General features: G+C 33.7%; 1 protein-coding gene across 2 annotated transcripts in view; it reads left to right on the forward strand.

The window, feature by feature from the left end:
- Positions 1–12,894, forward strand: part of fmn1 (formin 1) — a 43,647-nt gene that overhangs the window by 20,289 nt on the left and 10,464 nt on the right. For both annotated transcript variants that reach the window (XM_056481240.1, XM_056481239.1), the window contains 6 exons: positions 3,691–3,778; positions 4,338–4,399; positions 8,812–8,900; positions 9,115–9,244; positions 12,188–12,334; positions 12,441–12,500. In XM_056481240.1, coding sequence (XP_056337215.1) covers positions 3,691–3,778; positions 4,338–4,399; positions 8,812–8,900; positions 9,115–9,244; positions 12,188–12,334; positions 12,441–12,500 — 576 coding nt within the window. The remainder of the gene's footprint in view (positions 1–3,690; positions 3,779–4,337; positions 4,400–8,811; positions 8,901–9,114; positions 9,245–12,187; positions 12,335–12,440; positions 12,501–12,894) is intronic.

A 12,894-nucleotide genomic window follows, 5' to 3' on the forward strand; every position in this document is an offset into this window, starting at 1 on the left:
AATTTGATTCAGCTTAAAAGTTTATGACAACCAGACTTTTTTACAGTGTAGATTAATATACTTTTTGTTGTGATTTTTATATATAGCTAAGCTACATATAATGCTAGGTTGTCGGTTTTGTTCATGTAATTAAAAAAAAAATTACTGTCAATTCATAAATGTCTGATAAAATGCAGAAATGTGGGTTATGGTGGCATTATTCTCCTTTGAATTCAACCATTTGTTATTATAAGGAAACTTGTCATCTCTTTTTTAGTAGGGGCACGTTATCATTAACTCATTCTTATATACTCCTAACGTCCATCTGTTTTGTGTTTACATTGAAAAACAACAGAAAAGCATTATCTACATCAAAATGAACAGTTTAAACAAAGGAGTTTGAGTAGTTTAGAATGAGTTAATGATAATGTGCCCCCTCAAGTAAAGTCATGACATAAACATACATCATAAGTTCATGTTGGTTACATTCATTCATTTTCTTTTTGGCTTAGTCCCTTTATTAATCTGGGGTCTCCACAGTGGAATGAACCGCCAACTTATCCATCATATGTTTTACGCAGCGGATGCCATACAGCTGCAACCCATTACTGGAAAACACCCATACACACTCATTCACACACATACACATTGAACAATTTTAGCTTACCCAATTCACCTATACCACGTCTTTGGACTTGTGGGGGACACCAGAGCACCCAGAGGAAGCCCACATGAACACGGGGGGAACATGCAAACTCCACACAGAAATTCCAACTGACCCAGCCAAGGGTCAAACCAGCAACTTTCTTAATTTGAGGCGATCGTGCTACTCTCTGTGCCACCATGATGCCTATGTTGGTTACATTTAGCTTAAAAAAAGTTAATTAATACATTAATTAACAAAAATGTACTAAAAAGTAATAAAGGTAGCCATTCTTCACACATGAACTTGTGACTCATGTTGTAGTTAAAGTTAGCTCTTGATTAGTGCATGCCTTAATGCATCATTAGATCATAATAAAGTAATGTTTAGTTTACATATTAGTACATCATTATTCATGTACTGTTACTGTAAAATGTTAGCCAATTAACAATTTACTGTGAATAACCCCAAAAACCTTAGTATTATCATGTTAATTTTCCTGATAGACAAAAATAAAGCCCAAGGAAAATATGTCTTTCATTCTGTGTTCAATATGGGTTATTTTGCAGTGCAACTTTTTAAAAATAATTTGAAATGATTTTAGTTTTTTTAAATTTGAAGTTGGTGGTTCATTCCGCTGTGGTGACCTCCGATAAATCAGAGACTAAGCCGAAGGAAAATGAATGAATGAATAAATGGAAGTTCAGCCCATAATATAAAATACCATAAGCCTGACAAGAAAAATGTGTCTCTTACTCCAACAATAGTCACCTATGAAAATCAACAATGAATTCATAATAAATAAACATGTTTGTTTTTAGCTAAACCATGACTGTCACAAATAAACCATAATTATGCTAGACTAACCACAGTTTAGCCAAGCTTGTAGTATAACAGCTACCATACAGATGGTGATCAAAAACTAATGAAAAATATACATGGCAACTTTTTTTTTTGCTATAATAAAGCTGTGGTTAATTTTCGTATGGGATTAGACTAGATCAGTGGTTCCCAAAGTGGGGGTCGGGACCCCCACAGGGGATGCTTGGGGATTTCAAAAAGTCAAATAATTTTTTTAACTATTAGAATTACCATATTTTATCCATAATCCACAGATGATAAAAAATTGTAGTTAATAGTTACATAAAAAACAACATGCAAATGAAAAGCCATCATCCTTTCTGCCCCAATAATTTTTTTCATAGGATCGGTGTGTTTACATTAGATTAACAACAGCAATAGTGTCAGCTTCAGCAGATTGATTTTATAGCACCAGGTTAAACTTTCTGACAACATAATGGCAATCAAAAACATTACAAATGAATATACAGGCCACAACTAAACATTAAGAATGGTCTCTGAGTGGTGGTCTCTAAAATTAAACCAAGAATAGACTTGTGCTGAAAACATTGTGCCCACCAGTCTCATTAGGTGAGGTTAATATTAAATTAAACTAATTAATAAATTACAATAAAATGATGTGGTTGTTAGACTGTTGCACTTTTTGTGTTGTCAATATGCTTGTGTTTATATAGGCCGATTGTTGTGTGCGCAAGGTTCGTATATTTATAACCACCTCCGAGGAATCTACGGGTCGCGAGTCACTTGCGTTGCTATTTGGGGGGTCGCGGGCTGAAAAGTTTGGGAACCCTTGAGTAGATTACCTTTTTGTTTGTGAGACTGTTGACATCCAGCGTAGCCAACTATTTCCAATGAAATGTAGCTAAAGCCTGCCCGAAAAATAGCTAAATGTTGCCGAATGACGTCACGCGTTAAATTTGCATATCAGTGACGTCATTGCGTACTATCTGACAGGCGTAAGCCCGTCATGTCTCTACTCTCTGAGGAGCCGTGTATTATATTAAAACATTACATCCAGATGCACAATAAAAAGACTCTTATTAACATATTAGTTTGCGTGATGACGCCATTGTATAATCGCAACTCAAAACTACATCTTTATGTAGTATACAAAATAATTAATGTTTTCTTAAATTGACTGGCCATCTCAGCAAAAGCATTATTTGAAATATGTCCATCTAGTAAATATAAATAGGAAATATGTTCAATGTAAATATAGTCGACTATATGTAAAAGTAATACAAAAACTTTTTGATAAGATTTTTTTATTTTTAAATATAACACTGATAATGAACAGTTACATTCTTTTAAACAATCACAGCTTGTGTACTTACTCTTTTTAACTTGTGAAATGAACACATTTGTGAAAGTGACAACAACTAGAGCAATATTGGAATTTATTGCTGCCTAAATTACCAACAATTATACATGTTAACAAATATCAGTAAATTAACAGTTATAAAAAACAATCTGAGCCAGCAATGTACTCTACTGAATGAAGCCTGCAGCCACTGCTCTTTTGAGTCATTTTTAAAAAATAGACAAAAGCCAAATTATTGTTAAAAACTGCTAAATTTGTTGCTAGGGGGTTTTTTGGGGGAAAAAGTTGCTAGGGTAGTATGAAAAGTTGCTAAATCTAGCAACAAAATTGCTAAGTTGGCAACACTGTTGACATCAAACCATAAAGTTTGTAAAGTACAGATCTAAAAAGTGTCCACAAGGTGGAGCAGTTTGCACCACTCCTGAAAGAAATGACTTGAATGGCTAACTGATGCCTTCATTCGTTCGCTTCATCCATTTGCTTTACTATAAACAGAAACGTCATTCATCTGGAGCTGTCACTTCACAGAATCGGCAATAATTTGACGCAAATGCTTTTGCGTAATACCGTGATCCCACAAATGCCTATACAATTGCTTTTGAAATTGATATAATTATATAGGAAATGAGGATGATTGGAAATAAATGAACCTGTTTATGAAATGTGATCGTGCCATTGTTACCTTTGGCAGGGAGATTTTATTATAGAAGTTTGGAGTTTCCCAATTGTTCTTTGTTATTGGTTCGTTCCACTTTTGCATAATACAAGCATGAGAGTCTTCGTATTCATATGGCAGAGTAAGCAGAATGTGCTTAAATTATGATCCAAGTTATTCAGAAATGCTTTTCTGTGGTTATGATTTTTTTTCACTGTTAAACTTTTTCAGGTCATTAAATTACTGGATGGCAAGCGCTCTCAGGCTGTGGGCATCTTAATCTCAAGTCTCCACCTGGAGATGAAGGACATCCAGCAAGGTAAATCACACCGAACAGCCTTATATATGATGAAAAATACACGACCACCGGCTCAGCAGATTCATTTTATTTTTCCCAGACTAATTTTTCATCCACTAATAATAAACAGACATGTTAAAATGATATTTGTGTGGCCTCGATTAAGCAAAAGACATGCTGTTGAAATAGTTCAGTATATAGAGACATATCTCGCATCTGTGATTGGCTCCAGCTCTTATTAAGGATAAATTGGCTGTATGTTTGTTAAATAAACTTGTCTTGTGGTTGACCACTAGAAATATTCTTTCGGGTTCTCCACATTATGGCATGTATATCAGTCCCACTTACTGAACATGTACTTTTCACATTGCAAATCTTGAAATCATCACAGCTTGGCTTAACAGAGTCAGACAGGCAGATGTTTTTGATGATTTTTGTAAATTGCACAGTGAATTCTGACAAGGCGAAGCTCTCAAATGTGTAGTTGGAGACTTTTCCATTCACATATCGTTTGCATGACACTGGCATGTCCAAAAGCTAATCAGTCTAGGGTTAACACTAATACTTATTCTTTACACAGCTGTTTTGACTCTGGACGATACTGTAGTTGACTTGGATGCTATTGAAGCCCTGTATGAAAATGTAAGTATAGTGACACTGAATCCCAGTCTCCAAATCAACAGATTTGAGTATTTGAACACACATTATTCAAAAACATTGTGAACCCCTTTGATATATGAGTAAATAATTAAATATACAAAGAAATTTTAAAAAGGCAGATAAAAATACAGGCCCGTAGCCAGAGGGGGTTCGGGTGGTTCGAAAGACCACTTCTCAATGACAAACGTCCAGAATGTGTCCCATACATGAGCTCATTTGTCCTATTTTAAACCATCATAAATTGTGAAAATAACCCATTGCAAAAGCTTTAAGACCAAGCCGAATCATCTGTTGACCATCACATCAGTGTGACTTCAGCTAATCAGTTTTGGTCAATGCAAACTATTATTATTCTTGAGTCCAACATCCAGATGTGCAAGAAAACATACAATCAGATGTAAGTGAAATCATCTTTCGCAACTGTATTGTTTTTAAATAGAGAAAACATTTTACAAGAAACTTTTATTTAAGTCTTGGACCTTATTCTTGAAACAAACAATGAATGATATAAAGGTGTAAAGCACCAAAAGCAGCCCATATTAAAATTAATTTGAATACTATTTTGGCTATTGTTGTTATCCAATATTTTCAATCAAATGTACTTTTTCATGAATCATGAAGCTCTTTTATTATTATTATGTTTTAATTTTTTATTATTTAAATAGCTAAATTCTGACTGACGAAAGTTGAATGTGCTTTCCAGTTTGTCATTTGCCTAATAAATGACAATTTATTAGATTCCTATTTTTTCTAATGATGTAATCTGATGTAATAAATTTGTATTTAAAAAATAGGTATTTATTCATATTTCTCCATTCTAAAGCTTTAGGAAATATTTTGGTACTTTAAAAAATATGAATATGATGACCATCCGACAAGCTAATCCAGCTAAAAATAGTGCTTAAAATGTCAATAAAATGCAGTATTTAAATCTCATAACTAAAAATTTGGCGAATAACTGCAAAAAGGTCCACATTTTGAGAAAAACAAACCACCCCTTACACCACGCTGGCTACAGGCCTAAACACATGAAAAGTAAATACTTTATACTTTCTAAAAAAGTTTAAAATAATGAATACTTTTCATTTTATTTCCTGAGACTCTTGAGATGAAAGTAATTAAGGCAAGATTTAAGGATTCTAAAGCAGAAGTGTGGTGATTAAAAGTTTATATAAATAACTTTATTGTTATGCATCCTTTGAGCTGTAAAGCTGTTTTAATGTGTGGTTTATTGTATGTATAGATGTTGAAGTTGAATATTACTAATGTAACCAAGTGCACCCAACCCGATTTGAGCTGGGATCGAACCAAGGGCGTAGGTTTGCACTTGACATTGGTGGGGACTGGGGACAAGTGAATACTATCCCCCCACACCCCTGGCAAGAATAATTATTGTTTATATATATATATATATATATATATATATATATATATATATATATATATATATATATATATATATATATATATAATTTATTTTTATTTTTTTATTTATTTATTAATTTTTTTATATATCGCTATTAATTATTTAACTGCTATTAAAATGTATTATTAATTTATCCTTTCTTCATACAATTTATTAAGTTAAATGAAATAATTAGGCGCGTAGCTGAGGGGGGGTTCAGATGGTTCGAAAGACCAAAAGTTGGATTATTATTATTATGTTTGAATTTATTTTATTATTCAAATGGACAAATTCTCACTGAGGAAGGTTGAATGCACTGGCCAGTTTGTTGTTTACCAATAGGCTTCAGTTTTTAATTGAATAAAGTCTAATCTAATAAAGTTTTAACAGAAAATTATGATTAAAAAAATTGTATTTTAAAAATAAGTATATTTTCATATTTGAAGAGTTTAGATGCAAAAACCTCTAAATGCCATTTAATATTTTCTTCTAAAATTATATTTTTTCTCCAACTCCTGTGTGTGGAATCAGTGATTTTACTTTTATAATGACGAATACGTCCTTTCCATTACCTTTAAAGTGAAATAACTAAACATAAATATACGAGGCTGAGAAAAATGCTTATTTTACATGGCATTTAGAGGTTTTGGAATCTGAACTCTTAATTTCTTTAGTCTAAAAATGAAAAAATATCATTTCTAATTCAAAGTATTTTTATTATTTCTAAAACTTACAGTTTAAATGCACATGTGTAAATAAAGCAATTTGACAAAATGGTAGAAAATATTTTTGGTACATCAAAAAGTGTAGTTATAATAACTATCCAACAAGATAATCCAGCAAAAAATTAGTTCTTAATATGTCAATCAAATGTAATATTTATACCTCAATTAAACAGAATGAATAATTACTCAGGTGAATAACTGCAAAAAAGTTCAGTTTTTGAAAGAGTAATGTTAAAATAATGTTTATTAACTGATAAAGAGAGAGTTTATTAAAGACTTTCGTTTATTTTTAACACGAATTAATCATGTCTCATAGTATTATTAAAAGATGGAGCACAGGCTGTAATTGGAGATGCTACTCTAAGAGATTAGGAGAACTGGCAGAGTCATATACTTTTACATGTAACTTAGGTTTTTATTCTGCAGTTAGCTTTCAGAGAATATTGTTCACAGACTATATCAGTCTGCTATAACCTTTGACTGACCGTAAAAGTGGTGAAAACACTAGCAATAGCGGCATTATCATGATGGACTCTTTATGTCCACCTTTTTTTTGCTCCCGCCATCCTCACTTGTGCGTGTCACACACATAGTTGTTTCGGTGCTGCTTGTATCTGAAAGCAGCCTCTCACATGACAGCAGGGAAAGGCACAGCCAATCACAATGTTCATTTGTGTTTTGGGGCGGTGCGACTTGAGGAGAGAACATGATTTAACCCTTTTAGCATATGTCTACGTTTATATTGACAGCGCGATGTTTTTTAAGATAATTAAATTATTGGTGGGGACATTTCAGTAGTTGGTGGATATTGGTGGGGACCCTCCGTCCACCCTATATCTACGCCCCTGGATCGAACCAGTGATTCTTTGAATGGGAGTCAGTTGCTCAAGGAGGCTAAAGACCATGGACTCTAGAGTCTGTCACTAGAGCAGTGAGACTCAGTGTGAGGTTTACCTGCATAGCACTTCGCTAGCTGGCCTCCGTTACACTCACCCCTCCAAACCTTACTCCCATCCCAGACGAGCCCCCATGTGTAACCCACCGGTCTTACTGCACCCAACACGGTCTGACCTGGGATCGAACTGGTGACTTTCCGCATGCGAGTTGGATGCTATAACAAGGAGGCTAAAGACCATGACCTCTAGCGTCTGTCACTAGAGTACCTTTAGAGCTCAGAGGAGTGAGGTTTACCTGCATAGCATTTCGCTAGCTGACCTAGTTTTAAGTTTTAATAACTAAGCCTTTATTCCACACAGAATCATGAAAATCTACATTTGTTCATATTTTATAGCTATATGGTATTAAATGGATTTTAAGAGGATTTTAATGTTCACTTAACATTCACTTTCATTGTAAATGTCTCATTATTACATAAACTTTTGCTCCATTTTAAAAAAAAATTTTGATTAAACTTAATTTGTACTGAAGCTTGATTTATCATTCAAATATTTACGATAATGCTTTTATAGATCACTAAAGGCCTATTCACACCATAATGATAAGCTTTTAATTAAAAATACATACAAAAGAATAACAGTCAGTCCACATCACAGTTATAACAATAACATAAAGAAACGTAATTTTAATCACTTTTGGGGGTTTTTAATATGCTTTGAGAAGTAAACAAAATTATTCACTAATATGGGCATCACAGAGGCGCAGTGGGTAACACGATCGCCTCACAGCAAGAAGGTCGCTGGTTCGAGCCCCGGCTGGGTCAATTGGCATTTGACCAATGTTCATGTGGGTTACCTCCAGGTGCTCCAGTTTCCCCCACAGTCCAAAGACATGCGCTATAGATTAATTGAATAAGCTAAATTGGCCGTAGTGTAGAGTGTGTATGGGTGTTTCCCAGTGTTGGGTTGCAGCTGGAAGGGCATCTGCTACGTAAAAAAAATTGGATAAGTTGGCGGTTCAATCCGCTGTGGTGACCCCTGGTTAATAAAGGGACTAAGCCAAAAAGACTACTAATATAGTAATGGTTATATATTGTGTATTGATAAATACTGCTTTCTGGTGTGAAAGAGCCTGAAGACTTGATTTGAAGCTTTCTACTTTTCTAAATCCATTCCAAACACATTTCTCCCTCAAAAATCGCTTCAGAAAATGGACAAAAAGCCTGCACATTCTGTATCGCCCTTCTTTTCTGTATAGTTTCAGTTTCAACATAACTAAATAATTGATAGTTCCCGTGTGGTTTCATAAGTTTACGTGTGTTTCATTGGTCAGTTGTCACATGATTGTGTCTGTTCTGTTTCTCCCAGAGAGCCCAGCCTGAGGAGTTAGAGAAGATTAAGAAACACTATGAAACCTCAGACGAAGAGCAGGTCAAACTACTGGACAAGCCTGAACAGTGAGAAACTCCAGAAACACGCCAGATAACTCACTTTTTCATGCAACCAGCGACTAGTGATACATCAGTTGTCACTTACAGAGGCACTTTTTATAGGCTCTATGCAATGTCTAGTTCTCTTCAGTTCCTTCATTTAAGGACAGTCAAAGACAGAGTAGAGTTGTCAACACCACGCACTTAAGGCTGACAGATGTTCATTGCTTTCCCTTGACAGGTTTCTGTATGAACTCTCCCAGATTCCAGAGTTCTCCAGTCGAGTTCACTGTTTCATTTTTCAGTCCAAGTTCACTGACGCCGTCGCCTCCATACAGCGCAAGACCGAGATTATTCACCACGTCTGCAAGGTACAAAGGCACTTTCAAAGGGTCAGACCTCAGATATTATCAAACATTTGATAAAGTATCAATGCTGGCATTCTTGAGTCTTTCAGGCAGCTGCCATTTATTCAAGTCAGGTCTGAGGACCCGTTCGCACAAAGCACAATAACTATGAAGATAACGACAAAAATAGAGTTCTAAACATTGTAAAACAGCAGTTCAGACTACAATTATAACGATAAAGATGTAGAGAAACTATATCATTGGCAACCCTCTAGAATGATTTTTAGATCTCAGGTAATAAATGATAAAACAATGAGATCCCATCAGAATACATTCAAATATAATGGGCTCACGCAATTTAAAGCTACAGATGACATTATGGAGAAGCACTGCTTGATGTTAAGCTCTATTTTCAAAGAGTATTTAATGATAATAACTATCTAGAAAACAATTGGTAATAACATGGGAAATAATGATACAAATAATTGGAAGTTATTGCCAGGCTAGCAATCTGAAGTATACAAAATAAAAGTTTCCATTGCTAGTTTCTGCATTTTTGTGTTGCATCCTTTGAAAATGTGGGGGAAATTCATTTGTTTTTATTCTACTACACTAACTATGATTGCTAAATTCATTTGGTTAGATTAATATATTTTTAAATAAAGATTCACTGCTCAGCTGCGCTGCTAGAACACAGAGGACATCTGCTGGTTACAAGGGTAATGCCGAATGAAATCCATAAACTAAAAATAGAGATTTTTAATGTTCGTCAATGTGTACATAATATATTCATATTTATTTTTATTGTTATAGATTGAGTTGAACAGGCCTTAAGTGTTTTGTTTCCAACATTTACATTTATTCATTAAGCAGACACATTTATCAATAGCGGCTTACAATTGTGGATGAAGGTATGCACAAACATCTTCATTATGGAGTATAGTGTTAATTCAGGTGGACACGTCATTTAAGCTTGCATCAGCTGACAGTCAGCTATTCCTCACATGTACCAATTCTGTTCTGACATCTGTCACAGCAGTCTATTTAAATCAGGGGTGCCTAAACTTCCAAAAAGCCAAAAAGCAAACTTGATTGAGGGCTGTGGGCCAAATATATACAGTTGAAGTCATCATTATTAGCCCACCTGAATAATTAGCCCCTCTGTTTATTTTTTCCCCAATTTCTGTTTAACGGAGAGCAGATTTTTCAACACATTTCTAAACATATTAGTTTTAATAACTTTATTTCTAATAACTGATTTATTTTATCTTTGCCATGATGACAGTGAATAATATCTGACTAGATATTTTTTAAGACACTTCTATACAGCTTAAAGTGACATTTAAAGGCTTAACTAGGTTAACTAGGTTAACTAGGCAGGTCAGGGTAATTAGGCAAGTTATTGTATAACAGTGGTTTGTTCTACTATTAAAAAAAATATATAGCTTAAAGGGGCTAATAATGTTGACCTTAAAATATTTATTAAAACATAAAAAAATAAAAACTGCTTTTATTCAAGCAAAAATAAAACAAATAGGACTTTCTCCAGAAGAAAAAATATTATCAGACATACTGTGAAGTTTTCCTTGCTCTGTTATTTGGGAAATATTTAAAAAAGACAAAGAAATTTAAAGGAGGGCTAATAATTCTGACTTCAACTGTATATTAAACTTGTATATATTCAATTTGCCATGGATAATTTCCTAATTAATTATGCAATATTTAAAAATAACTAGAAAACGTTGCTTTAAATCATACACTGAAAAAAATGACTTCTGCTAAATTGTTGCAAACAATTTATATGGGTTGGATTTAAAAAACAAATAAATTTGGTAATGTTCAACTTAATTTGTTTGTTTAAATTCAGGCCAAATAAATTGTTTACAACCACTTAACTTAATAACAATTAGTAAATCAAAGGAATCATCTTTAAATATTTTTTTGCAGTGTATTAACTAATGCAGTATCATATGTAATATTTAATAATCAACTTATTAAAAACACTAGTCGAGCTGCTCCTGCCTTTACTTGATTTGCTCACAATGCATTGTCCTCTATCTGTTAAGTGACAGTATTTACATTTTAAAAGTCTGATTCATTTACAGCATTTAATTAAATCATTTAATATCAGTTGGCTTTTTTTGTAGCGTACACTGTAAAATCCAATAAATGATGAGAACTCAAACCAACTGAGTACTGTAAAACCCAATAAGTTCAGGCAACTTAAACAGTTTGAGGAAAACGATTACAACAAACCATTTGAGTTTTAAAAAAAACTAATCTATTTGAGTACTGTGAACTTACTCCATTTAAGTTGAAGTAATGAGGTATTTTATTAACTCATTACCTTCAACACTGAGCTCAAAGCTCTTTCAAATGAGTAGATTTAACTTTTAGTAAATGTTGAGTTAACTACACTCATTTCATTTGATAAAAATGACTGTTGGGTTTTACAGTGCAGTAATAAAGCAAATAAACAAAAGGTTACGTTAATTTCAAAATGTCGATCTCTGTGAGAAAAATTCACCCCAACCACCTCCCCATCAATCTCCCTCTCTTTTCTGATGGGATAGCTGGCCAAATCAAAGGTTACCATGGGTCAATGGGTCTATACTTTGGCCATCTTTGATTTAAATTATGCATCCAGTCTGTCTTTAGTGTTTGGGTGCTCAGTAATTCTACACTCCCTCCACCATCCCCAACTCCTCCTAGGTCATTTCTGATATCAGTTAGAAGTATTAGCCTAGTACACAGTAATCAGCCTCATGTCTCTGACATTTATAATAACTCATAATCAATAAAAATTGTATATGAACGCTCATAGATGGGCGCATGGAGTTATGCCCAGAACAGATCCATCCTACCAACACAAACTGTATGCTCAATATAGCCATATATATATTTGATGAAAGTGATCCTGACTGAAATAAAATGTGATGAATGCACAAACTTTTTTTTGTGTTTTAGTTTCTGTTGGAGAAAGACAGCACGAGGGAAGTGATGGGATTGGTTCTTGCTCTGGGAAACTATATGAATGGAGGCAGTCGTGCTCGAGGACAGGCCGACGGCTTCGGCCTTGAGATTCTACCCAAGCTTAAAGATGTCAAGAGCAGGGTACATTTTTGCTCTATTTCATGAATATACTAAACAAGTGTTTGATAGGGCCTCACCATGGTTTGTTTTGATATCAGTTTTGACTTTATTCTTTATTAATCTACAGGAAAATCACATTAGTCTGTTGGACTACATTGTGTCCTACTATCTTCATCACTTTGACGAGGTAAAACATGGACATGTTTCCTTTCACATGCACAAATCTTTCACATTTTTTTTAGCACAACAGATTTGTGGAAATTTCAATAAAATATATATTTTTTTAAATCAATAAATGAAAAATAAATGGAATTTATTTACAAATTTTATTTTAAAATATATTTAAATGAATGAAAAAATTTTAATAAAAATATTAAATATCAAATATTTAAAAAAAAAATTAGGTTGGGGAAAATAGTTTGTTTTTATTTCACCACTGACTGTGATTGCTAAATTCATTTGGTTAGATTAATACTTTTAAATAAAGATTCACTGCTCAGCTGCACTACTAGAATACTTAGGACATCTACTGGTTACAAGGGTAATGCCGAATGAAATCCATAAACTAAAAATAGAGATTT

This window comes from Danio aesculapii, chromosome 20 (genome assembly GCF_903798145.1).
Source record: "Danio aesculapii chromosome 20, fDanAes4.1, whole genome shotgun sequence".
NCBI lineage: Eukaryota > Metazoa > Chordata > Actinopteri > Cypriniformes > Danionidae > Danio > Danio aesculapii.